Source organism: Oryx dammah, unplaced genomic scaffold, assembly GCF_014754425.2.
Source record: "Oryx dammah isolate SB20612 unplaced genomic scaffold, SCBI_Odam_1.1 HiC_scaffold_9, whole genome shotgun sequence".
NCBI classification, from domain to species: Eukaryota; Metazoa; Chordata; class Mammalia; order Artiodactyla; family Bovidae; genus Oryx; species Oryx dammah.
Genome location: NW_024070193.1, coordinates 3,020,995 through 3,047,972, shown reverse-complemented (window position 1 = coordinate 3,047,972; position 26,978 = coordinate 3,020,995). Strand labels below are relative to the sequence as shown.

At 45.5% G+C, this 26,978-nt stretch overlaps 1 protein-coding gene across 1 annotated transcript in view; it reads right to left on the bottom strand.

Annotated features, from left to right (window-relative positions):
- Positions 1-26,337, bottom strand: part of CUNH3orf20 (chromosome unknown C3orf20 homolog) — a 50,377-nt gene extending 24,040 nt beyond the window's left edge. Inside the window, exons 1-7 of the mRNA XM_040247265.1 lie at positions 25,436-26,337; positions 24,412-24,552; positions 20,264-20,383; positions 10,670-10,808; positions 9,399-9,683; positions 2,845-2,997; positions 1,957-2,077 (exon numbers count right to left, since the gene is read on the bottom strand). Coding sequence (XP_040103199.1) covers positions 1,957-2,077; positions 2,845-2,997; positions 9,399-9,683; positions 10,670-10,808; positions 20,264-20,383; positions 24,412-24,552; positions 25,436-25,907 — 1,431 coding nt within the window. The 5' untranslated portion in view covers positions 25,908-26,337. The remainder of the gene's footprint in view (positions 1-1,956; positions 2,078-2,844; positions 2,998-9,398; positions 9,684-10,669; positions 10,809-20,263; positions 20,384-24,411; positions 24,553-25,435) is intronic.
- Positions 26,338-26,978: the final 641 nt, after the last annotated feature.

Here is a 26,978-nt window from a genome sequence, read left to right as displayed (position 1 = left end):
CTACCCAGAGTCCCTTCCCTCCTTCTTATCTGTATCTATAGTATGCACACTCGGGTCACACCTCAAGGCCACCTTGTCTTCCAGGCCAGCCCTGACTGCACCAGACTCTGCCGTGCATTTGTGTATGCAGCTCTAGGGCCTAGAAGAATGAATTGAAACACACTGCTGAAACACGCCAGTGACGTTGCAGCAGCACCCCGCCCACCACTGTTTCAGTTCTCAAAAAAGCAATGTGAGGCAAGGATGGAGGCTCTGGTGACCCATCTTGTACTGATGAGACACGAAGACTCAGAGAAGCTGAGTGGTTTTTAGAAAGCTGCACAGCCAGGGTTCAGCAAAACATTAGTACTTGACTCCTCAGATCCTCATCCCAGTTCTCTACTTGGCCACAGTGACAAATAACATATGGTGCCTGCTTGCAAGCAACTTGCAATCTTTTTGAGTTGTAAACTTTTCATACAACTACAAAATGTTAAATATTAAGGCAATAACAATACACCTCTGGACTGGGGAGCTGGGACCTGGTCAAGCAATAAAAAGACTTGTGAAAACTACAAAATCCAGAACCCATGGCAGACCAAATGAATCCGGATCTCTCTGGAGCTGTGTCTGGGGTCTGTTAAAAGCACCATGGGTGATTCTGATATTCGGCCACAACTGAGAACTTCTTCATTGCATAACTAATTGTCCAATGACTGAAATTCCTCATTTCAGTGTGGGTTACCTTTTAATCCAGATAGTCGGCCCTGGAAGAAGAGAGAAATGGGCATGAACTGGAGAGCCACAAAGATAGGAAGTCTGAGTAGTGCTTTGAAGGAAGAATGGTTTGGATTGGCAGAGAGAGAAGATGTATTTCAGGCCAATGGGGTGGGAAAGGCGAATCATGTTCAAAGACTTGAATGTTTCTAAACAGAGGTATGGACTACAGGAATTGGCTTATAAGAATGAGAATCTAGCGGCCAATTTAGAGGATGAACAGGAAGGGCATGAGATAGGATGTGTGAGCCCCACCATAAACTCCAAGAGTGATTCTGTCTGTAACTCTAACCTTGGGTGAATTCTATGTTCTATGATCTTTCTCTGAATCCCAACCCACGAGCTAATCCCTGTCTCACAATGCTTACCCTCCTCTACCACATATTATTCCCCTAGACTTCTAAGTTCCTTGAGGGGTATAATCTACCTTTCTATCCCCAAGGTTGATGATTTTAAACAATGGGTGATTTTTGCCCCTCAGAGAACCTCTGGTGCTGTCTGGAGATATTTTTGGTTGTTATAACTAGGAGAGTGGGTATCACTGGCATCTGGGGTGATACTGATAAATATCCTACAATGCACAATTATCACAAAGAATTAACCATCTCAAAATGTCAGTGGTTCCGGGGATGAGAAACTCTGCCATAGGTAAAGTGATAAGCACACCTAATTTGCTTTATTAGTAAATTAATGTTATCAGTTGTTATTTAGTACTAGTAATTCATCGTTAACTTATTACTTAGTAAATCTTTGAAGAACAACAACAACCAAAAGAATGAAAAAAGGATTTTTGTCTATCAGCTACCTTTAATGCTCACGTTTTTTTTATCTCACAGATAGTAAATTACAAAAACAAACACTGATGAGGGCCAAAATAATATAACTTTTCTTACTGCCACATTAGACATTAAAAATAAAACTATCAACTACTGCAGCAGTTAATTCCTAAAATAAATGACATTTTTAACTATAAAACATAACATTGTTAATAATAAAAAATACCATAGGAAGAATATTACTAAGAAAGGTCAGTACAACAGTTTCTGCAGGCAACTGAAAAGTTCACTTCAGCCAACCGTGGGCCACTGCCCGTCAACGTGGGAACCTCTGGATGAGATCACAAGCTCCTAGAGGCCAGGGCTCCTGTCACACAGGCAGCCTCCTGGCTCTTAATGCCCTACCTCTGCTCCCCACCCCTACCTTGTATTCCAGAGAGAGTAAAGTCTCCGTCTTAGAAGTCCAGCTCCACTTGTGGACTACGTAGCCCTTGTGGTCGTTGGTGATACCACCTTCCTCATCCAAGACCAAGACGTATGGGCAGCTAGGAGAGATACATAAATGAGGAGCTGCCTCCATGCCCCTGAAGGAAGCCCTCATCCCTACAGGCTGTCAGCAGGCAGGACACTGAGACTCTGCCCTAGATGGAAGAACTGTGGACTCTTGCAAGTAGCCCCACTTCCCCCGCCTAACATGGTCTGAGGTCCCTTCACATCTGTTGATGCTACTTGGGGGAGTCTGCTAGGAAGCACAGGTCTGAGGGAGATGGTGGAGACCCAGGCTAAACCCAAGGGAGATAGAAACGGAATGTGTGCCTGCAGCCCAGGAGCTTAAGCGTGCAAGATCTCAGGCACCGAAATGGGAAACGGAACATACATCTCATGAAAGTAAGTCATTCCTCCCAACACAGCTCCTTAAGAGTACCAGACAAAATCCACATTTGGCTGTCAAGAATATGTGCTACCCATGGCCTCTGCTTCAATGTTTCCTAGTATAAAACACTTCTCTTCCCTAAAGAATTCTTCCATGAACCTAGCTGACAGTCGAGATCTTAGTGTTCTGGGGGAACAAGTGGAGTGGGACTTGGGGCTTTTCCCCTCTCAGTGGCTGTGACACGGATCCAGCAAGTAGGGGCCTCAGGGAACCTGTGTCCCTGAGGCACCACTTGGGCCCTGCCATGGTGTCTTCCTAGATCTCTGGATGCGGACTGGCCCCTCCTTTCACCAGGGGCTCCTACTTTCTCCCTCAGTGCCCCACTTCATTACCCTCAGAGATTCTTCCATGGGGCCAAGACTCCTCCCACCTACTCACCGGGCCTTTAGGTTGTAGTGAACACAGCCCTGGCCTTCAGCATTGAACAGGGCCAGGAAGGAGAAGCTGGGTGTGTCATTAAAGAGGCAGGTGATGGCTCTCCCTCTGCAGCACGTGGGGATCTGACACACGGCGATGTTTCCAGAGGGATAGCTGGCAGAAATGGTTAAGTGGAAATAACAGAAACTCTCCAGGTTCTGCTCTCAGGTGCCTCATGGAAAGCACAACATTGTAAAGCAACTTTCCTCCAATTAGAACATAAATTTTAAAAAAAAAATCCCAATATATGCATAACAGGAGTCCCAAAGATGAAGTAGGGGGACAGAAAGAATGTTTGAAGATATAATGGTTGAAAACTTTTCATGGAAGATATGACTGTTTATGTTCAAGAAACTCAACAAACTCCAAGTACAATAAATTCAAACAGAGCCACACTGAGACACATTACTATCAAATGGCATAAAGACAAAGACTCTTGAAAGCAGCAAAAGAAGAGACTTACCATGTACAAAGGATCCTTAATATGACTGGCCAATTTCTCATCAAAAAACAAGGTGGCTAGAGGTACTGGGATGTAACATTTATTTTTTTTTTTTTTGTTTTTGTTTTTAAACTGCAGTTTATTCAAATATAAATAGGGAGGGGGGATAATAATCACACTACCCTTAAAGTTTGATGCACATTACATAATCTACTACACGTATGGATGTGCAGTTTCTAACACTTCATTGTCTCTAAACAGGTATTGCTGCTGCTGCTGCTAAGTCGCTTCAGTCGTGTCCAACTCTGTGCAACCCCATAGACGGCAGCCCACCAGGCTCCCCTGTCCCTGGGATTCTCTAGGCAAGAACACTGGAGTCGGTTGCCATTTCCTTCTCCAATGCATGAAAGTGAAAAGTCAAAGTGAAGTCGCTCAGTCGTGTCTGATTCTTAGCGACCCCATGGACTGCAGCCTACCAGGCTGCTCCGTCCATGGGATTTTCCAGGCAAGAGTACTGGAGTGGGGTGCCATTGCCTTCTCCATGGGATGTAACATTTAAAGAGCTGAAAGAAAAAGCTATCAACCAAGACTTCTATATTGTGTACAACTATTCTTCAAAACGAAGGAGAAATTAAAATTTTCCAGATAAACTAAAGCTGAGGGAGTTAACCACTAGTACACCTGCCCAACAAAAAATGCTAAAAGGAGTTCTTAAGGCTGAAATGAAAAAACACTTATTGTTGTTTTTCAGTCACGAAGTCATTACTGACTTTTTGCAACTCCAGGGACTGCAGCACGCCTGGTTCCTCGGTCCTCCACTATCTCTCAGAGTTTGCTCAAATTCATGTCCATTAAGTCGGTGATGCTATCTAACCATCTCATCTTCTGCCTCATCTTTCTTCTTTTGCCTTTAATCTTTCCCAGCATCAAGATCTTTTCCAGTGAATCAGCTCTTTGCAACAGGTAGCCAAAGTACTGGAGCTTCAGCATCAGCCCTTCCAATGAATATTCAGGATTGATTTCCTTTAGGGTTGACTGGTTTAATCTCCATGCTGTCCAAGGGACTCTCAAGAGTCTTCTCCAGCACCACAATTTGAAAGCATCAGTTCTTCAGCACTCAGTCTTCTTTTATGGTCCAGCTCTCACATTCATACATGACTACTGGAAAAACCATAGCTTTGACTATATGGAACTTTGTTGGCCAAGAGATGTCTCTGCTTTTTAATATGCTATCTAGGTTGGTCACAGCTTTCCTTCCAAGGAGCGTCTTTTAATTTCATGGCTACAGTCATTGTCTGCAGTGATTCTGGAGCCCAGGAAAATAAAATCTGCCACTGCTTCCACTTTTTCCTCTTCTGTTTGCCATGAAGTGATGGGACTGGATGCCATTATCTTAGTTTTCTGAATGTTGAGTGTTAAGCCAGTTTTTTCTCTCTCCTCTTTCACCCTCATCAGGAGGCTCTTTACTTCCTCTTCACTTTCTGCCATTAGAGTGGTATCATCTGCATATCTGAGGTTACTGATATTTTGCCTGACAATCTTGATTCCAGCTTGTGATTCATCCAGCCTGGCACTTTCCATGATGAACCCTACATATAAGTTAAATAGGCAGGGGGACAACTTACAGCTTTGTCATACCCCTTTCCCAATTTGGAACCAGTCCACTGTTCCATGTCCAGTTCTAACTGTTGCTTCTTGACACAGACACAGGTTTCTCAGAAGAGAGTTAAGGTGGTCTGGTACTCCCATCTTTTCAAGGATTTTCCAGAGTTTTCTGTGATCTGCACACTCAAGGCTTTAGTATAGCCAGTGAAGCAGACATAGATGTTTTTCTGGAATTCCTTTGCTTTCTCCACGATCCAATGAATGTTGGCAATTAGATCTCTGGTTCCTCTGCCTCTTTGAAATTCAGCTTGTACATCTGGAAGTTCTCAGTTCAGGTACTGTTGAAGCTGAGTTTGAAGGATTTGGAACATAACGTTGCCAGGATGTGAAAACACACTTGAAAATGACTCAAAGACATACAAAACATACACAAAGAACACTGATAAAGGTAACTACATAAGTAAATATATGATTCAGTATTATATTATTTTTGGTTTATAATTATTTTTTTCCATATAATTTGAAAGAATAATTATATAAAATAATAATTGTAAATCTATGTTAGTGGTACACAATATATATATAAAGAGTTAATTTCTGTTAATAACAAAATAAAGGAGGAGGAATGGAGCTGTATAGGAGCAGAGTCTTATATGCTACTGAGGTTATGTTGGTATTTACTCAAACTAATTTGTTGTCAATTGTAATCAATTTCTTGAGGCTATTGTTACTAAGTACCACAAATTCGGTGTCTTAAATAGCAGAAGTTTATTCTCTCATGGTCTGGAGTCTAGAAATCTGAAATCAAGCGCTGATAGGGCTATGTTCTCAGAGGCTCTGGGAAGAACACTTCCTTGCCTCTTCCTATTTTTCTGGTGGTTACCAAGAATCTTCAGGATTCCTTTGTTCACAGACGCATCATTCTAACCTTTATCTCAATCATCACATGATCGTTTTCTCCGCATGTTTGTTTTCTCTTCTTATAGGGACACCAATAGATGAGAACTCAATTCTAATCCAATGTGACTGCATCTTAATAATTATATCCCATTATACCAGGGAACCACTAAGAAAATAACTAGAAAATATGGAGAAAAGTAAATCAAAGAGCTATGATATAATTCAGCAATCCCACTCTTGGGTATGCTGCTGCTGCTAAGTCGCTTCAGTCGTGTCCGACTCTGTGCGACCCCAGAGACGGCAGCCCACCAGGTTCCCCCGTCCCCGGGATTCTCCAGGCAAGAACACTGGAGTGGGCTGCCATTTCCTTCTCCAGTGCAGGAAAGTCAAAAGTGAAAGTGATGTCGCTCAGTCGTGTCCAACTCTGTGCGACCCCAGAGGATGGCAGCCCACCAGGCTCCCCCGTCCCTGGGATTCTCCAGGCAAGGGTACTGGAGTGGGGTGCTAGTGCCTTCTCTGACTCTTGGGTATATATCTGGAGGAAAATATGGTTTGAATGAGCACCTCAGTGTTCACTGCAGCATTGTTTACAACAGCCAAGACATGGAAGCAACCTAAATGTCCACTGACAGATGAATGGATAAAGAAAGATGTGGTACATACATACAATGGAATATTGCTCAGCCATTAAAAAGAACAAAATAATACCATTTGCAGCAACATAGAGGGACCTGGAGATCATACTAAGTGAAATAAGTCAGAGAAGGACAAATATCATATGATATTGCTTATATGCAGAATAAAAAAAAAAAGTACAAATGAACTTATTTACAAAACAGAAATATAGTCACAGATGTAGAAAACAAGCTTGTGGTTACCAGGAGGGAAAGGGTGTCGGGGGAGATAAACTGGGAGATTGGGATTGACATATACACACCACTATATAAAAAGTAGATAACTAAGAACCTACTGGGTGGCACAGAGAATTGTTTTCAATACTCTGCCATGACCAATACGGGAAAAGAATCTTAAAAAGAGTAGATATAGTAAATCAACTATATATCAATTTTTTAAAAGATGAAAAAAATTAAAAAGAGTGGAGATCCACTTCACTGTACAGCAGAAACTACTAACACTGTAAATCAATTACATTCCAATAAAATTTTAAAAAATATTTGTATTAAAGGAGAATGATAGCAAATCAACAACTGAACCTTCCACTGTAATGAACTATTAAAAGGAAAGCAAAGTAAAACTAAAGCTAGCAGAAGAAGGAAATAATATAAGAAGAGAAAACAAAGAACAGAAAAATAGAGAGAACCCAAAAAAACCCAAACTGTTTCTCTGAACAGCCCTGTGAAGTTAGCAGAACTCTAGCTAGACTGAGGGGTGGGGAGGTGGGGAGGAAGGCTCAGCCCAACAGTCACACTTGTGTTTTGGCCTTCGTGCCACAGTAACACAGACGCTGTCCAAGATCACTGGGTCTCACTTTGTCATTTTATAATGGAGAGGAGTAAGTCCCAGAGGGATGCAGGGGCTTGGGCAGGGTCACCAAGAACTGGGCCTAGAGCCCAGGCCTCCTCCTCCGCTCCTCCCACAGCCGAACTACATTAATGGCCAGGATGTGATGAGCACTGGGGATTCAGGTCAAGCACACCCGCGTCAATGGCTCAGGTCTCCAGCAGGAGACATTCGGGATTCTGCGGCAGGGGAGCGAGTATGGATCCCTACAGGCTGAGCTGGGTGCGGGCCCCCAAACCCCTGATCTATACTAGTTCACCCTTTCTGGTGGCAGCTTAACTCACAGACACAGGCTTCGTGAGCTCTGGGGAATGGTCCCATTCAATGCAGTGTGGAGTCAGAGGGGGAGCCCCATGACCCCTGTGAGCAGCAGCTGCCTAAGAAGGAGTTCAACATACAGGGTGCCCTGGAAGTGGGGCTGAGCAGAGGGTGATGAATGCACTCATTTATGGCCAGAGAAACAATAGGACTCCTGTGACAGGCACTGCAGTTCTCAATGCCCAATTCAGTGGAGAGGAAGCCAAAGAAAATGAGGGGCCATGGCCGGCAGACCTGCTGAGCTGCCTGTTGAGACAGCTCAGAAAGCCACCCTCTCTGCCAAAGGTGGTGAACCCTGTATGCTTAGTGGTTTTATTAGTAAAATGAGGTTTCCCCCTGGCTTCCAGAACCCCTGTCCTGCTCTCTGTGGGAGGGAATAATCCTGAAAGGCATAAAAATGGTGCTGGGAAGAGGGCCCTGAATAGAGGTCAGGAGACCCTGGACCCACGCCTGGCTCTGCCAACAGTTTCCCCTGTGGCATTGGGTGAGTTGCCCGTCTGGGTCTTGGTTTCCCTGTTGCTACAACGAGGGACAAGAATGAAAAGACTGGTGTCTCTTTGCATCTCGTCCAACTTAGGCTGCAGAGTCTGGAGTCAGCACTCTGCCCTCTCTGGCCGCAGAGCCTTGCTGACAAACAGGCTGTGCATCTGAGTCCAGTCCAGCTCTAGAGCATGTTGGGGAGAGGGCGACAGGGCCCCCGTAAGGAGCATAGGCTGCAAGGTGCCTTCCTGATACACTGTTTCTCCCCCGGACTGTTCTCCAAAGGGAGCCCTCTCTCACCATCAACACCCAAATTCAAACTCCTTTCCCTCATTTCAGAAGAAAGCACTCATAGTCAAGTTGTTCCCTCCAAGGTCAAGTGGCACCTTCATTCTATTCATCATCACATATGATACTCGAAAAACATTTGTGTAAGAAAAAAGCAATCTGACTCCATTCACTCTAAAATACGCATAACCCTCAGCATTTACCCAACGAGGATTTGCATATTAGAAATCTCACTTTTCGTCAGTCTAGCGTTCTGCAATCCAGGTACACAGACAAGCTGTGGAGGTCTGCAGACCCCCTGCAACCACAGGCCATGCTTCCGTGCATGGCTCCATGCATGTTTCCAGGAAGAGGGTCTACACCTTTCACCAGACTCTCAAAGAGGACATGTGTCCCCCTGGGCCACTCCCACACCCCAAGGCTGCGACCCAGCTGCCCATATGCTCATGAGCACAGACAGACCTCTGCTGCAGAGCAACCCGGGCGGGCACATGCCAGGTGGGGTTCTGGGCTGTGGATTAGACTCCAAATACATGGATCTTGTGGGCAAAGTATTCAAGAACCACAGGGCTCATCCAGTGAGCCTGGAACAGAAAGATGAAGACTCTCCCACCTGGACTGAGGGTCTCCTATCATCTTGTCTCAGCTAGAGATGTTCTGTGTCTCTAACCTCTTGTTGCCTGGGAGAACCTCGAAGGCAGAGACCACTGCTATACCCCAGCGCAGGCTGACACGCAATCATACACAGCTGGCCCTGTCGCATCCTGGTTGACAGGACCTGAACTGGAGGCTTGATTCTTAGGACTTCTTCCTCTGACCTGGACAAATTCTTAATACCCCAGAGCACCGGTCACCAGGCTTCTCTGATCAACTGAAAAGCCAAAGGAAACACCCCGGCTTTTTCAAACCCTGGTGTTTTCCGGGCTGAGCTGCGGGGAGAAAGGACTGAACAGAAGGATACTAAACAAAGGAGGACCCATCGTAGAAGGAGTAATGCAACTTGATGAACTTTCTGGGCCCCTTCCACTCCAGAGAGTGCTGGCCGGAGTGGAGGTGGTGGGCGGAAGGCTGGTGAGGGGTGGGAGCATAAGTCTGAGCACCCGGAGGGTGAGGGTGGTGGGAGCTCTGGGTCTGAGCATCCCCTTTGGGGGTCAACATTAGATGAGGGGGCATCTTTGCCCTGTAGTTGCGTATGATGATGGGGTAGAAGATATTCCTCCCTTTCCACGAGACCCTCTCGGCTTCTCTGCAGGGAAGGAGATCAACATGTCTTCTAGCCACTTGGCTCTGACTCACCAGGGAGGCTCCCTGTAGCTCCTCCCCAGCTCCCAAGACTCCCATCCCATCTCCCTGTGCCCAGAGGACCTTCTCCCACCCCAACACCTCATCCTCACAGGTAATGCTTTTAGGAAGAACTGGGAAGGGCTGTACCCCTGTCAGACCACTCCTGGCCTCATTTCCACCTTTTGCACAGTGGTGGAGACCCATGGGGTGGGCCTGTGTACAAAACGGGATGGGGAGCTGGAGGCTTTGATCCCCTCCCAATCCTGAGGTTACAAAGGAAGACAGCTTCCTTCTGAAATGCCACAGTTATGAGCAAACTGGGTGGCTGCCCTCTACCCAAGCTCTACAGCTGCAGAGACAGTCGCCCAGGAGCTCCAGGACACATATATGCTTAGATGTGACTACGTTTGAAGTCCTTCATGGGCCTTGTTCCAGGGAACAAAGCAAATGCGGGTTCACCTGCTAGGACTCATGACTCACAAAATCATATCATTAATCACCCATGTAGATATGTTTTGTTTGAGAGGTGTTTCTTTTTTTCCAAAGAGAACATCTAACAAATTATGTTAAAAAATAAACATGCTTAACTCTAAGGGTGTGTAAATTATAAGAAGCCATGCAAAGGGGTCTCACTGGTGAGGAGGCAAAAAGCATTGCCCTGGGTCAGGCTCACTGAGCTGGAGGACCTGAGTCAATGCTTTCCTACCATGCACTTGGGGTACCTCAGCTTCATCTGCAGAATGAGCATAAACCCACCTTCTTCATAAGGTTACAGCAGGACTGAGAAGGACAAGGAGTGGCCAAGGACTAGCGATGTGCGTGTGAGGGCCCACAGTGGCCCCTCCGCCGTCGCTGGGGGCGCCGGGAGGCCAGCACGCCCAGGACGCCCCTTCCGCGCACACAGGCCGCGCCCTCCTATCCCAGCTGCCCCCGCCCTGAGGCGCTCACATGACGCGACACAGCTCCTGCAGCTTCTCCCGGGCTTCAGGGCAAGGGTCGCTCAGCTCGATGACCTCGGAGGCGGAGGTTCTCGCTCCCGCTGCTCGCTGCGGGGATGCCAAAGCATCCTCCGCATTTTTGGGTTTGCCTGCAGCTGGAGACGAAGAGGTTAAGGCCGGTTTGAGACAATGGTTTCTCAAGATGCTCCCGTTTACCTGGGGGGAGGGGCTGGGGAGAGCAGCAGGGCTGCATCCTTTGAGTCAAAATAACTGGGAATCATTTATGCTCCCAGAGGCAGGAACTCCCAGCAGGTCTTACGAAACAGGCGTCACTCTGTGAGTCAACCAAGTGGGTGTCAGGAACATTCATGCAGGATGGTGAATCCAGCCACGTTTCCCCAAGCGCGGCCTGGTTCCGGATAGGGAGAGGACACCTATGGCTGCAGTGGATACAGAAGGGATTCCTTGTGATACTTCTGACTTAAGACAAAAAGTCTCAATTCCAGCTCAAGGAATGGGCTTCAACACTTCTGTGATGCTGGCTTATCTCAGCCTTCAGCAGAGGGCAGTGTATGGACTGAGACTTGGAGTGTGATGTTTTGGAGTTTTCTGCATGTGTTTGTGGTAAAATACATATAACAAAAACTTACCAACTTCATTTTTAAGAGGCCAGTTCAGAGGTATCAAATACATTCACGGTGTTGTGCAACTGTTATCACCATCTATTCCCATAACTCTTTACATTTTGTAAAACTGAAACTGCAGCAATAACTCCCCATTCTCCCCTCCCGCCAGCCCTTGGCAACTGCCAGTCTAACTTTCTATCTTTATGACTTTGACTATTCTAAGTACCTTGTATAAGTGGAGTCATACAGTATTTGACTTTTTTGTGACTGGTATATTTCATGTGGTATAATGTCCTCAAGGTTCACTGATATTATAACAATACTGCAGAATTCCCTTCCTTTTTCATGCTGAACAATATTCCATAGGTACAGACCAAATTTTATTTTTTGACCACACCATGTGGCATGTGGATCTTAGTTCCCCAACCAGGGATCGAACTCATGCCCCCTGCCCTGGAAGCATGGCATCTTGACCACTGGATCTCCAGGGATGACCCATGACCAACTATTCTTTATCCATCATTTACTGATAGACAGTTGAGTTTCACCCATGTTTTAGCTACTGTGAATAAAGCTACTATGAACACTTGTAGAAACGCCTCTTTGAGACCCTGCTTCTAATTCTTTTGGGTATATGCTGAGAATTGAAATCACTGGATTATATGGTAATTCCATGTTTAATTTTTGAGGAACTGCCATACTGTCTTCCACAGTAAACCTGGCTGTACCATTTGACATTCCTACCAACAGTGCACAAGGGTGCCAACATCTCTGCATTTTCACCAGCACTTGTTTTCTGGTTTTTGACAGTAATCATCCTACTGGGGGTGAGGTAGTATCTCACTGTAGTTTTGATATCCATTCTCCCAAGAGTTAGTGATGTTGAGCCTCTTTTAATCTGTCTATGGGCCACCTATATCTTCTTTGGAGAAATGTCTATTCAAGTCCTTTGCCCATTTTTGAATCAGGTTGTTTTTTTGTTCTTGAGTTTTAGAAGCTCTCTATATATTCTGGATATTACTCCCTCATCAGACATGATCTGCAATTATTTCCCGCCATTCTGTGGACTCTCTTTTTGTCAATAGTGTTTTCTGATGCACAAAATTTTAAACATTCGTGAAATGCAGTGTGTCTGTGTTTCTCTCTCTTGGCCGATGCCTCTGGTGACACATCCAAAGGAATGAGTCATTGGGTCATGGATTGGATTACGGAGTCACTGAATCATGAATCATTGTGAAATCCAACGTCATAAGGTTTTTGTCTCATTTTCTTCTAAGCGTTTTACTGTTTTAGGTCTTACATTTAAGTCCCTGATCCATTTGAGTTAATTTTTATATATGGTGTTAGGTAAGGGTCCAATTTCATTCTCTTGCATGTGGATATCCAGTTTTCCCATCACCATTTGTTGAAAAGACTATCTTTTCCCCATTGAATGGTCTTGGAACCCTGTCAAAAATCATTTGCTCATACATGTAAACATTTATTTCTGGGTTCTCTACTCCATTTCATCAGTTAGTATGTTTGTCACAGTGACAACATCGCACTATTTTGACGAGTGCAGCTTTGCAGTGAGCTTTGCAATTTTGCGAGTCCTCCAGTTTTACTGTCCTCTTAAACTATTTGTTTGCTTTACTTATGTATGTGGCCTGGGTCTGCTGTGGCCTGCAGGATCTTCTGTCTTTGTTGCAGCATGCACGATCTTCCGGTTGCAACATGTGGGATCCACTTCCCTGACGAGGGACTGAACTCAGGTCCCTGCATGGGGAGGACAGGGTCTTGGCCACTGGGCCACTAGGGAGGTCCCCTGTCACTCTTTTCAAGATTTTTTCTGACTACCCGGTGGTCTCTTGAGATTTCTTATAACTTTCAGGACGAGTTTTCCTATTTCTTCAAAAAACATCTTTAGGGGACATCCTTAGTGGTCCAGTGGTTAAGGATCTGCGTGCCAACGCAGGGAACATGGGTTCCATCCCTGGTCAAGGAAGATTACACGTGTCATGGAGCGACTAAGCCCACGTGTCACAACTACTGAGCCTGCATTCTAGAGCCCATAAGCTGAAACTACTGAGCCTGTGTGCTGCCACTACTAGAGCCTGCATGCCCTAAGGCCAGTGGCAACAAGAGAAGTCACTGCAACGGGAAGTCAATGCACTGCAACGAGAGGAGCCTCCACTTGCTACAACCGGAGAAAGTCTATGCAGCAACAAAGACCCAGCACAGCCTAAATAAATTAATTAATTAAAAAAAAAATCTTTGGCATTTTGATAGTGGCTGTATCGCGCCTTAGACTACTTGAGGAAGTACTGACATTTTAACAATGTCACATCTTCCAATTCATGAACATGGAATGTGTTCCCATTTATGTCTTCTTTAGTTTCCTAAACCAATGTTTTATAGTTTCCATTGCACAAGTTTTTCATTGCACAAGTTTTTCACCTCTTTTGCTAATTCCTAAGTGTTTTGACTCTTCATGTTACTTTTGTAAATGGGACTGTTTTCATAATTTCCTTTTCAATTGTTTACTGTTCATGTATAGAAACAAAGCCAACTTTTGTGTTGACTTTGTAGCCTGCTACTTTGCTAAATTCATTTATTAGTTCTAACAGCTTCTTTTGTGTAGAGTATTTAGGGTTTTCTCCATATAAGAAAAGCTATGACAAACCTAGACAGCGTATTTTAAAAGAGACATTACTCTGCCAACAAAGGTCCATCTAGTCAAAGCTATGGTTTTTCCATTCATCGTGTATGGATGTGAGAATTGGACCATAAAGAAGGCTGAGCGCCAAAGAATTGACGCTTTTGAAGTGTGGTGTTGGAGAAGACTCTTGAGAGCCCCTTGGACTGCAAGAAGATCAAACCAGTCAATCCTAAAGGAGATCAGTCCTGAATATTCATTGGAAGGACTGATACTGACGCTGAAATTCAAATACTTTGGCCACCTGATGTGAAGAGCTGACTCACTGGAAAAGAACCTGATGTTGGGAAAGACAGAAAGCAGGAGGATAAGAGGATGACAAAGGATGAGATGGTTGGATGGCATCCTGGACTCAATGGAGATGAGTTTGAGCAAGCTCCGGGAGACGGTGAAGGACAGGGACGCCTGGCGCGCTGCAGTCTGTGGGGTCACAAAGAGCTGGAGGTGGCTGAGCGACTGAACAACCACCATATAAGACCATATCATCTGCAAACAGGTACTTTTAACTCTTTCTTTTCAATTTGAATGCCGTTTATTTTTCTTGCTTAACTGCTCTGGTTAGAGCTTCTTGTAACATGTTGAACAGAGGTGAAAGCAGACATCCTTGCTTCGTATCTGATTATAGTGGAAAAGCTCTCATCTTTTACCACTGAATACGATGTTCACTGTGCAGTTTTCATATATGACTTGTATAAAGTGGAAGTAGTTTCCTTCTATTCCTAGTTTGTTGAGTGCTTTTTTTTTTTATCATAAGAGGAAGTTAAGTTTTGTCAAATGCTTTTTCTGCATCAACTGAGAAGATCATGTGGATTTTTATCCCTTCATTCTGTTAATGTGATATATTACAATGATTGAATTTTACCTGTTAAATCATGCTTGCCTTCCAGGAATAAATCCTGCTTGGTGTCATGTTATATAATCCTTTTAATATGCTGCCAAATTCTGTTTGCTAATATTTTGCTAAGGATTTTGACATCAATGTTCATCAAGTATACTGGTTTCTTGTAATTTTCTTATAGTGTCTTTGGCTCTGATATCAGGGCAATACTGGCCTCATGGAATGAGCTGGGAAGCGTTCCCTCTTCAATTTTGGGGAAAAACTTTAGAATGATTGGCATTAGCTCTTCCTTGAATGTCTGGTAGAATTCATCATTGAAATTTTATAATTTCCCATGTGTTACCTTTATGCAGATCTTTATTTCTCCCTGTGAGTTTGTGGTTCTGTCTAGTGCCCTTTCATTTCACTTTGCAGGACTCCCTTGAAGGCTCTGTTCCTTTTTCTTCAATCTTTTTCTGTTCTTCAAACTCAGTAATTTCCATTGTCCTGTCTTTGAGTTCATGGATTTTCTTCTGTCTGCTGAAATCTGTAGTAGCAATATTTTATGCTTATTTCATTTAAGTGTTAGGTGGCAGGAGGATACGATGACGTAAAACTGTGGAGGTGATCATCCGTGGCTGAATTTCCAGAAACATCTATTCAGATCCAACGTGCTTCTGACCTTTGCTGCCCACTCAGCTGGAGCCATATGCTCTCCTTTGATATATGCAGGATCATCTTCACCTTGGTCTCAAAAACAAAATGACACTTCAGGCAAGGGGCAGTGCTTAGGCGCTACCTGAGCCATGAAAGCTTCAGAATGGCCTCCTCCTCACTGTCAGCCAAGACTTGAGGCTTCTGGCTGGTATCTGGGCACCATCTCTGGTACCTGCCGCCTTCACGGGTTCATAGTCCCTTTCCTGACTCCTCCAGCCACCAGACCAGAGACCCAGCTACCTGCTGCTAAGCTCCTAGAACACCTTCTGGCCTGAGCACTCATTTCTGGCTTGCCCCTGGTTGGTTTGGATCCCAAAGTATGACAACCAGAAACAACTGTTGACAGACTTCTCTGAGTTCTCTGCCCGAAGAGCAGGGCTATGCTCTAGAAATAGCTGTTGTCCACTCGGAGAGTAGGTGCAACTCCCTTTCATGTCTGTGTGACCCTAGAATGGTAAAGAGGGCCAGCTGGCAAGGTGTGACAGCATGAGCACGCGGAACAGGTAGCAGAGGTTCCAAACCCAAAGTGACTTAAAACCACAATGACTCTACAATATGTTCTTTAAAAAAATATTTTTTAAATTTGACTGTGGAATCTTTTCAGTTAGTTCAGTTCAGTTGTTCAGTCATATTCGACTCTTTGTGACCCCATGGACTGCAGCATGCCAGCCTTCCCTGTCCATCACCAGCGCCTGAAGCCTGTTAAACTCATGTCCAATGAGTCAGTAATGCTGTCCAATCATCTCATCCTGTCGTCCCCTTCTCCTCCTGCCTTCAATCTTTCCCAGCATCAGTATTTTTTTCAGTGAGTCAGTTCTTCACATCAGGTAGCCAAAGAACTGGAGCTTCAGGATCAGTCCTTCCAGTGAATACTCAGGACTGATTTCCTTTAGGATTGATTGGTTTGATCTCCTTGCTGTCCAAGGGATTCTCAAGAGGCTTCCCTAACACCACAGTTCAAAAGCATCAAGTCTTCAGTGCTCAGCTTTCTTTATGGTTCAACTCTCACATCCACACATAACAACTGGGAAAACCATAATTTAACTAGATGGATCTTTGTTGGCAAAGTAATATCTCTGCTTTTTAATGTGCTGTCTTTGTTGGTCATTGCTTTTCTTCCAAGGAGCAAGCGACTTTTAATTTCATGGCTGCAGTCACCATCTACAGTGATTTTGGAGCCCAAGAAAATAAAGTCTCTCATTGTTTTCCCATCTATTTGCTATGAAGTGATAGGATCAGATGCCATGATCTTGGTTTTCTGAATGTTGACTTTAAAGCCAACTTTTTCACTCTCCTCTTTCACTTTCATCAAGAAGCTCCTCAGTTCCTCTTCGCTTTCTGCCATAAGGGTGGTGTCATCTGCGTAACGGAGGTTATTGATTATTTATCCTGGCAATCTTGATTCCAGCTTGTGCTTCATCCAGCCCATCATTTCCCAAGACATACTCTACATATAAGTTAAACAAGCAAGGTGACAATATACAACCTTGACGTACTCCCTTCCCAAATTGGAACCAGTCCGTTGTTCCATGTCCGGTTCTAACTGTTGCTTCTTGACCTGCATAGAGATTTCCCAGGAGGCAGGGAAGGTGGTCTGGTATTCCCATCCCTTTAAGAATTTTCCAGAGTTTGTTGTGATCCATACAGTCAAAGGCTGTGGCATAGTCAATGAAGCAGAAGCAGGTGTTTTTCTGGACCTCTCTTTGCTTTTTTTATGATCCAACAGATGTTGGCAATTTGATCTCTGGTTTCCCTCCCTTTTCTAAATCCAGTTTGACCATCTGGAAGTTCTTGGTTCACAAACTGTTGAAGCCTCACTTGGAGGATTTTGAGCATTACTTTGCTAGCATGTGAGATGAGTGCAATTATGCATAGTCTGAACATTTTTTGGCATTGCCTTTCTTTGGAATTGGAATGAAAATTGGCCTTTTCCAGTCCTGTGGCCACTGCTGAGTTTTCCAAATTTGCTGGCATATTGAGTGCAGCACTTTCACAGCATCATCTTTTAGGACTTGAAATAGCTCAACTGGAATTCCATCACCTCCACTAGCTTTATTCGTAGTGATGCTTTCTAAGGCCCACTTGACTTCACATTCCAGGATGTCTGGCTCTAGCTGAGTGATCACACCATCGTGGTTATCTGGGTCGTGACGATCTTTTCTGTACAGTTCTTCTGTGTATTCTTGCCACCTTTTCTTAATTATCTTCAGCTTTTGTTAGGTCTATACCATTTCTGTTCTTTATTGTGTTCATCTTTGCATGAAATATTCCCTTCGTATCTCTAATTTTCTTGAAGAGATCTCTAGTCTTTCCCATTCTATTGTTTTCCTCTATTTCTTTGCACTGATCACTGAGGAAGGCTTTCTTATCTCTCCTTGCTGTTCTTTGGAACTCTGCATTCAGATGGCTATAGCTTTCCTTTTCTTTTTTGCCTTTCACTTCTCTTCTTTTCTCAGCTATTTGTAAGTCCTCCTCAGACAACCATTTTGCCTTTTTGCATTTCTTTTTCTTGGGGATGGTCTTGATCCCTGCCTCTTGTACAATGTCACAAACCTCTGTCCATATTTCTTCAGGTACTCTGTCCAGGAGATCTAATCTCTTGAATCTATTTGTCACTTCCACTGTATAATCGTAAGGGATTTGATTTAGGTCATATCAAATGGCCTAGTGGTTTTCCCTACTTTCTTCAATATAAGTCTGAATTTTGCAATAAGGAGTTCATGATCTGAGCCACAGTCAGCTCCCAGTCTTGTTTTTGATGACTTTATAGAGCTTCTCCATCTTCAGCTGCAAAGAATATAATCAATCTGATTTCAGTATTGGCCATCTGGTGATGTTCATGTGTAGAGGCATTTCTTGTGTTGTTGGAAGAGGGTGTTTGCTATGACCAGTGCATTCTCTTGGCAAAACACTGTTAGCCTTTGCCCTGATTCATTTGGTACTCCAAGGCCAAACTTGCCTGTTACTCCAGGCATCTCTTGACTTCCTACTTTTGCATTATAGTCCCCTATGATGAAAAGGACACTTTTTTTTTGCTGTTAGTTCTAGAAGGTCTTGTAGGTCTTCATTGAACTGTTCAACTTTAGCTTCTTCGGCATTAGTAGGATCTTTTCCTTGCGGCGTATGAATGCTTATTTGTGGAGTGTGGGATCTAGTTCCCTGATTTGGGATTGAACCCAGGCCTCCAACACGGGGAGCATGGAGTCTTAGCTATCAGACCCAGCAATATGTTCCTTAAGATAGAGCACTGTAGAGTGAACATGGGTATAATTAATAGTTATGTCAGGACAACAGCATAAAATGGGACTTGAGTGGATAAACTAGGACACGTGGCTACTTATAAACTATTAGGGAAGGTTAACCACCCATCCTAGCACTCATGTGTGAGAATAATTTCTGAACAACATCAGGAACCTGTAAGAAACGCAGCGTTGTGGAACATACATCCTAGTGAGAGTGACGCAACGTCATAGGGTGATCACATCTTCAGGTGGCAGAGGAAAACAGCTACATCGACCAAGAGATCAACAGACATATGGAACTTTTGTTTTGAAACAACCTTACTCAAGGCATCACCCTTGAACTGAAGTCATTAGGCAGAAAAATCATGAATTCAGTAAGGGTCCTGAGGAGACTCTGTTTCCCCTCAAAGTAACTGAGGAGGTAGTAGCTCAGGAGGAGACAGGATAAACCAGGAGAATATAAAGTGGGACGCTGGAAGTGATGCTCAGACGGGGAGAAAATGCATCAACAGGGGTAAAGGAACAGGGGGAACAAGAAGCTGAGGATGTCAGCTCCAGCAAGGAAAGTGTTCTTCGTCTTAGAATCCACACGTGCAGCCCTGACATTCAGAAGAGTGGCTGACAACTAGCGATTGCTCAACAAACATCTGTTCACTGACAGAAAAAGTGAGAAGATTAGCTTGATATGAAGAGTGAGGCCTGCAGGAAGGCAAAACTCATGACCATCCAAAGTAGGCTCAGGAATAAAACCCGAGCTTCTCAACTTCCAGCCTGACCTCCAGGGTCTGCGGGAATCACTAGACAGTCTTTGAGCTTCCCAAGCGTCCTCTGTGAACACAGTCCCTCCCCTACCCCACCACTCTGCCATCACAGCCTGGGGGCTCCTGGAAGATCCAAAGGGAGAGAAGCCCCTTCTCTGCCCTCTCCAGCCCCAGCTCATCCCTCCTCAAGCTCTGACTGCATGGCCAGTGCTACGCTCTACGGTCTCACCTGCCACCAGCTCTTTCCTTTAAGCTTTTCCTTCTGCTCTGTCTTCTGCAGTAGAATAGCAGCAGCCCCTATGTCTGTTTTCTGCCCACATAAACCGGCCCAGTTGGGTACACACGCTAAGGTCTGGTATCCAAACACCTCTGTTCATGTATGGGTTTCCCTCCCTTCTGGGTGAGTACACAAGTCTCTAGGCAGAGGTGGTGAGTATGGGATAACGTAGTAGGTGGAAGATGTGGGTTTGGCAGGGGTGCTGCTCCAGGTGAAAGGAACCACATTAACAGAAGTGGAGGGCTTGTAAACATTCAAACAATGAGACTGCAGGGTGGACGGACTGGGTTGAGATATGTCACCTTGTGGGGCACACAATCTTTTACAGCTGCTGGGTCTCCAGCCAGGGCAGCTACCTATCCTTCCTGTCAGAAAACCAAACCATCTCATCAGCCTCACGGGAAATCTTCTAGCCACCTCCCCACCCCACCCCCACCACCAAAGATATGGGGGTGGGGATCACGGTTACCTGTTTTCTTCTTGAATTCCCTTCCAGTTGAGAGGGAAAAGCTCAGACAGCCAGTAGAGGCCTCGTAGACAAGCTGATAAGGCGAGTTCACGCCCATGGCTGGGATACTCGTAAAGGAATCTGGAATGGAACAGAGAGGGATGCTGCTTACAGTTTTTTTAATTTTAATTTTTTAACCAAGAGTACAATAGTGAACTTTCTGTCCTAGTCATATGGTAGGCCAGATATTCTGAAGTGCCCTGTTGTTACAAAACCACAAATTCTGGAAGAAAAAGATTTTTTACTGCTGGAGAAGGCTCCGAGTGACTAAGAGAAATCTTTAAAAAGTCTCCACTACAGTGTCCCCCCTGCTTAGCCCCCAATATCTCTCAAGAATGAAATGACATCAGAGCAGGGAAGAGAAGGCAGGCACAAAAGGTGACGTTACTCTAAGGATAAATGCAGATTTAACTGCTACACTAGGTCAAGAGACTAAACATGGGGCTAGCCAGAAGAGAATTGAGAGTTATCTGTTCCCCTTCTCCAAGCCACAAAAATCAGATGCTTCTGCAACAAGAGATCAGTCTCTTGCAGAATCACACCGTCATGTATGAAATCACTTGATAGCAGACCACTTAAGAATTAAAATTTAGCACCCCTTTACTTGTGGAAAATCTTGGTCACTCTTCCACAAACTTCATCAAATCATTTGCTTATTCTTCCCCCAAATACAGTCATTTCACATGCTGGGCATGAAATTGTTGGGAAATGTCAAGTAATTCATCACAGCTCATTCAAATTCATCAAGAAAATGGCAAACATGACCTTCTAAATAGACAAAACCTGTACCCAGAAACTGCACATTGAATGATATGAACCAAAGATGATCACCGTCACTGGTAACCCAAAGCCGGAAATTAGGACCACATGAAAAGAACTAATAATAGCCAATTCTGAGAAAGATGGAATAAAATCAGTCAGTCCTACTGGTGCAGAGAAAATTCACCAAGAAAACAGTATTTAACAAGAACTATATACATCCTGAGACCTTCTGCCCAGTAATCCTCTCTCCTGGGAGAGTAATCTTAATAACCAACACAACAGTGATAAGAACCAATATGCATGAAGTTGCATATTACAATGCTTATTATACTAATATTATTAGTATTAAATTATACTAATAGCAAGAAACCTGGAAGCCTAAGCATTCGGTTAATTATGGAACATGGACATCAGAAGAACTCTACACTCACTTAGAATGAGGCATGGTGGAATACACCATGTCTGTTAAGTAAAGGAAACTGAAAAATAGAAAAATTACAGTATCCTTAGAAAAATACATATACATACACAAATACACACACACAGAGAAGAACCGCAAAGGGAACTGCAAAAGTAAAAAAGAGCTATTATATAAAAGTGGCAAGACCATGTTTTCTTTTTGTTGTTCTATTTTATAATATGGCCATCAACTAAAAATCAAGCAGCAGTCCAGTTTTCTTTCCTGACATGTCAGGACTAGACAGGAGAAAAGACAGGAAGTAATTTTATTACTAAGGAAATACTGCCTTAGCAATGGGTATACTCTAGTTACAGCATTCGAGGAATGCCACTCCAGACTCAGTTACAGCTTGGGTCTACCTCAGCCGTCGGAGGGAAAAGAAAAGCAAAACTCACGCAAAGCAAATCACTAGGCATTGGAATCTTCTTCTTAAAGCCCTCCTAGGATGAATGCTTTCCCAGAGGAAACAGATTGCCCCCTCATTTATATTTTGCCATTCAGATTTTCTTTTCAAACTCTAGGTTTATTTGAGGGAGCATCAGGAATAGATGTGCCAACAAGTAAGAGATACTTCCTGTGGGAGCGTGATGCAGGAGAGGCTTGCTCAGCACTCCTCTGATGCAGACAAACATCACCATCAGGCTCCTCCACCCCTGTGTCGCAGGTGAAAGCGTGTGGCCCTGAGAGATGCTTACATACCCTGTGAGGTGGAGAGCTAGAGGGATGACTGCCTCATTTTCAGGGTCGGGAAACAACGTTCAGCAAGGAGAGCACAGCTCGCAGGTTTGAGGGTGGGTGGCTGGGCCAGGCTACCCGTTCCCCTCCAAAGGACTCGCCTACCCACATGACAGACCACCAGGCGGCTGTCTCCCAGACGAAGTAGCGCTCCAGTGGAGTGGAGCTCCAAGCCCCATGTGGAGTGCAGGGTTCAGAACTCCACGTCTGCTGGCAACCTCCTGCATGAACAGGGCATAACCAGAGGGCCTGCTGTTATCAGAGCAGAGCTGACCCTGAACACAACGGGCAGAGTGCATTCTCTTAAAACAGAAAGAAACCCGGGTGTGTGCACACTCAGTTGTGTCTCTTTGTGGCCCCATGAACTGTAGCCTGCCAGGCTCCTCTGTCCATGGAATCTCCCAGGCGAGAACACGGGAGTGGGTTTTCATCTCCTCTTCCAGGGACTCTTCCCCACCCAGGGATCAAGCCCACATCTCGTGTCTCCTGAGGTGGCAGGTGGATTCTTGACCACTGCGCACCCTGGGAAGACACTCCATGGTAAACAGTTGGGGGGTGCTTGATCGGGACTTCACCTTAGGAAAGGAAACCAAAGTTTACCAAAGTAACCTTCTCTAGCTTATATTTACCATAAGTCCACTGATATTGTAGGCACATGCCTAATTCTTATAAGAAGTAAAAACTGTTGGTTTTTTCAGATGGTGTGATTTTTTTTCTGAATGGTTGTACGACAGCAATAAAACATGAGTCCCTTCACATCTGCCTTTTGCAAAAAGGTCCAAATTTGTTTGTACTGTTAACCCTTTGATACCCAAGTCATCCCTTCTGCATGGAGTGGTCGCCCTGGCCAACTCTCCTGCCCTTGGCAACTAGTTTTGCTTCTCCACATCACTCATGGGTGGCTTCACGTGGACACCCAGCAGCTCTCTAACATCATTCTCATGGAGTTCATGAAACCCCACATTTCCCCTCAAGCCTTGCAGGTTTACTGTGTAATTTATTTGCCCTGTGTGTTCATGTATTATCATCAGATGTTTAGCCTCTGACCATCAAGGGCAGCCTGACAAACAGTCAGAGGACAGGGAGAGACACTAAAAAGGGGATGGATTTTATAGGTTAGGGCAAATGGTTATGGGTTATAAATTTATTACGCTTCCCCATCAAGGTTCCTAACAGCGAGGACTTTCGGGCATTTGAAATGAATTCCTCTACATCCACCAAGCTTAAGAGATACAACAGTACAGATGTTACTGAACTGCTGTCTTTTAAATCATAGCTGTTCCCCTTCCCACTATCAGAGATCACGTCCTCTAGCTCTATGTCTATTATTTCAGGCCCTCTGATTATTCCCATTCAGCTTTGGTCCTTATACTTTGTATAATGTACTCAAAAGCAGTATGCTATAATTTTGTTATTTTACACTTTATTTAAACAGCATTATACCAAATGTACCTTCTGTAACTTGCTTTCTTTTCTTTGCTTAACACCATTTTTTAATCTATGTTGATGTGTGTGCTTCAGTGCTTGATTCATTTCCACTTCTCATTATGCTCCATCATCTAAAGACTGTAATTTTTCTCTTGTTGATGAACATTTAGGTTGTTTCCGTTTTTTTTTTTTCCATCCCAAACAATTCTGCAATAGACACTGTGATATGACTTCTTCTAATGTGTGAGAGTTTCTCTAGGGCAGTGCAGTTCTCACGTGTGGCCTGGTAAGAATCCACACAGGCCATGACCAGGTGAATACAGTAACTGAGGAGAAACATTTAGAAGCCTATGTGCCAACCTGATGTTCCTGTGACAATATCATGTTTGGAAACGGAGTGATCCACAAGGGACTGGAAGTTTTACCAGTGGTCCTTCACTGAAGAGCATTCAAGAGGCAGGGCTCTAGGGAATGACTCAGCGGAGAAGCTGCTGGGCGGTACGATGCCAGAGCATCTCCCACCTTGCAGACACCACCACCCTCTTCTCCACAGGAACTGCGCCGATATGCACACTCAGCTGCAGCAGGTGAGAATCCACACTGCTTCGCATCCACCTCAGCTCTTGGAAACATCAAAAGTTAAAGCTGGGGACTTGACCTTTCCACTGCACTCTTGTTGGTATTGTCTGACCTTTCACCTAAGAGCTGAAACTCAGGTACCCACCTTTCCCCGTCTGTCCAGCACTGCCACAGTTTCTCCCGATGGTGCCAATCAGGAAGTCAAAAGCCATCTCTTTGGCATTGAGGTGCAGGAGCTGGCTGGCCTCCACAAAGCGCTTTGTAATGTCCAAGGGGTTGGCATCTCCTAAGAAAGTCATCAAAGGCAACTACTCACTTTTCTCCAGGGTGGGGAAAGTGCTTCTAGAAACGGGCTTCCCTAAGTGGCCCTGAAGTGAGGGGGAGTGAAGATCTATTCCCAGGGTAAGGAGGTGTGAGGGGCTCCTAATGAGGGCCTTGAGCTCTAAAGATCTCCAGGTGGCCCCTAGCTCTCTGCCCTCGTCCCCTTCTCTCCCCACCCCCAGGCCTGGAGACTGATGCTTTTGTTGCTGTCGTTCTGTTGCTAAGTCGTGTCTGACTCTTTGCTGCTCCATGGACTGAAGCACGCCAGGCTTCCCTGTCCTTCACTGTCTCCTGAAGTTTCCTCAGACTCATGTCCATTGAGCTGGTGATGCTATCTAAGCTGATGCTACTGGTATTTAAATAACAGCACCCAGAAGGCTTCATCAGTGATGAGTTCCCAGGTCTCCGATAGTGGGATGAGAGACCCTGATTGTGGACAGACCCGGGTTCTCACTACTCTCCTGCTTCTGGCTACCAACCAGCCCTCCCAATTCGCCCCCTCCTCCTGGGTGCTGCCTGTCTACCACTGTATCATTTCCACAAACTGGGCCCTTCAATACCTCGGACCTCACACTATGCTCACCGTCAACCTCTCAACCTGGGCTTGGCAAAGCTGGAGGGATGGGAGGACAACGTGGGGAAGCGGGGGAAGAGGATGGATGATTCCTGGGGGTGGTCTCAGGAAGTAGTTGAGTTGCAAAGCAGACCCTTGGCTGCCACTTCTCCACAGCACGTCCTTGTAGACCCGTCTAGGGAGGGTATGGTGGACACACACACCTGCCCAGGCCAGACCCTCTGGGCCCAGAAAAATGAGCCACGCTTCACAGAGCCAGCCTTGGCCAACTTACCAGACACAGACTCCAGCATGGCCTTCATCTTCAGGCTGAGGAGCTCGGTCAGCAGGTGGATGGACTGCCGCTGGAACCTGTGCAGGGTCTCCTGGCTGGACTGCCTGCGGCGGCCGTGGGTAGGAGAGTGCATGAACTTGGCCGGCCCGGTTGAAGGGGGCAGCATCGGTGGCGGGAGAACTGGCGGGGGCGGCTTCTTCTGGACGGGGGCCTGCAAGGCGGCTGATTCCATAAGCACCACGGGAGGGGCGCCAATGCTGATCTCCAGGCCCAAGATGTCGGAGGGGGTAGGGATCATGGGGTCGGTGATCAGCTCCTCCCAGGTGAACTCAAAGATGTTTCTGATGCCCTTGGGTACAGAAATGCCTGCACTCCGGCAGCCGACGAGCAGCCTGGAGATGTGGGCCAGCAACTTGGGGGCCGTGGCAGTGTACTGCAGGTACAGCTCTCGGTTACTCTTGACGTCGTTCATGGCACTAGAGCAAGCACACTTCTAGGTGATGCTGTCCATTCTAGACAAAAGGGACCTTCAGCTGTTGGCAGCTTGACAGCCTGAGCGCTGAATGGGAGCCTACGTTCCCACCTAAGGTCAGGTCTCAGGAGAGATGGACGTGCTAAAACGGCCCTTACAGGTCACTGAGCCGGTGCATCCTACGTGGGAGGGCAGACATATTACTGGTCACTATCCCTGGCAAAGGGATGCCACCCAACCCTGCTTCCCCTCCCGGAACGCGTCAGAGACCAACTTAGTGAGCCATGATGGAGGGGCCTGGGGAGAAGCAAGTTCCCCACGTGGACCCTGGGCTAGAGGAAGGGAAAGGAAGGGGAAGGGAAAAGGTTCCAGGGCACCTCTAGGAGTCAGAGATCTGAGGATGGAAGTTCTTCTTCTGGTCTCTCAATAAAAACCTGCAAAGATAAAAAAGATGATTGGTCCTCGCTGGGGGAAGGTGACATGGAAACTCCCAGCTGCGAGGCAAGGATGGGCCTGGATTCAACCCGCACCTCCAAGGGCAGAAGGGAGAGCGAGGAGGATGAGCTTTCTAATCCAACGACTAGTGTCACTTACCACATCTCACCAAACCTAGAACTTCAGGCAACTCCCGCTACTGCGGCCTTCTCATCAGTTCTACCACTGGGCCTCCTAACACGCACTCCCCACCGCATCCACACCCTCATCTCCTGCCAGACAGATGCACCCTTCCAGTCCTCGCTCTGTGTCCCCTGGAGGCACCGAGGTTGCCATTCCAGAACCGCACTCCTGGTGCAAACCCTCAGTGTTTACAGTACGCTGCCCTGGTTTCATAAGGCTGTTATCACTCCAGTTTCACCAATGGAGGAATTGGGGGCTTATGGAGACGGAGCTCTTGGTCAGCAGTTGTCTGTCTGCAGACTCTTGGCATAGAGACCTTTCCAAACATGACTCCCTCACAGCCTCCCAGTTGCCTGCCCATCAGTCAGCAAGAAAATCTCCAAGGAACAAGGGTTCCATAGAGCAAACCCTTCTGACATTCTTCTGGTCTGCAGATAAAGTGGCCTTCTACAT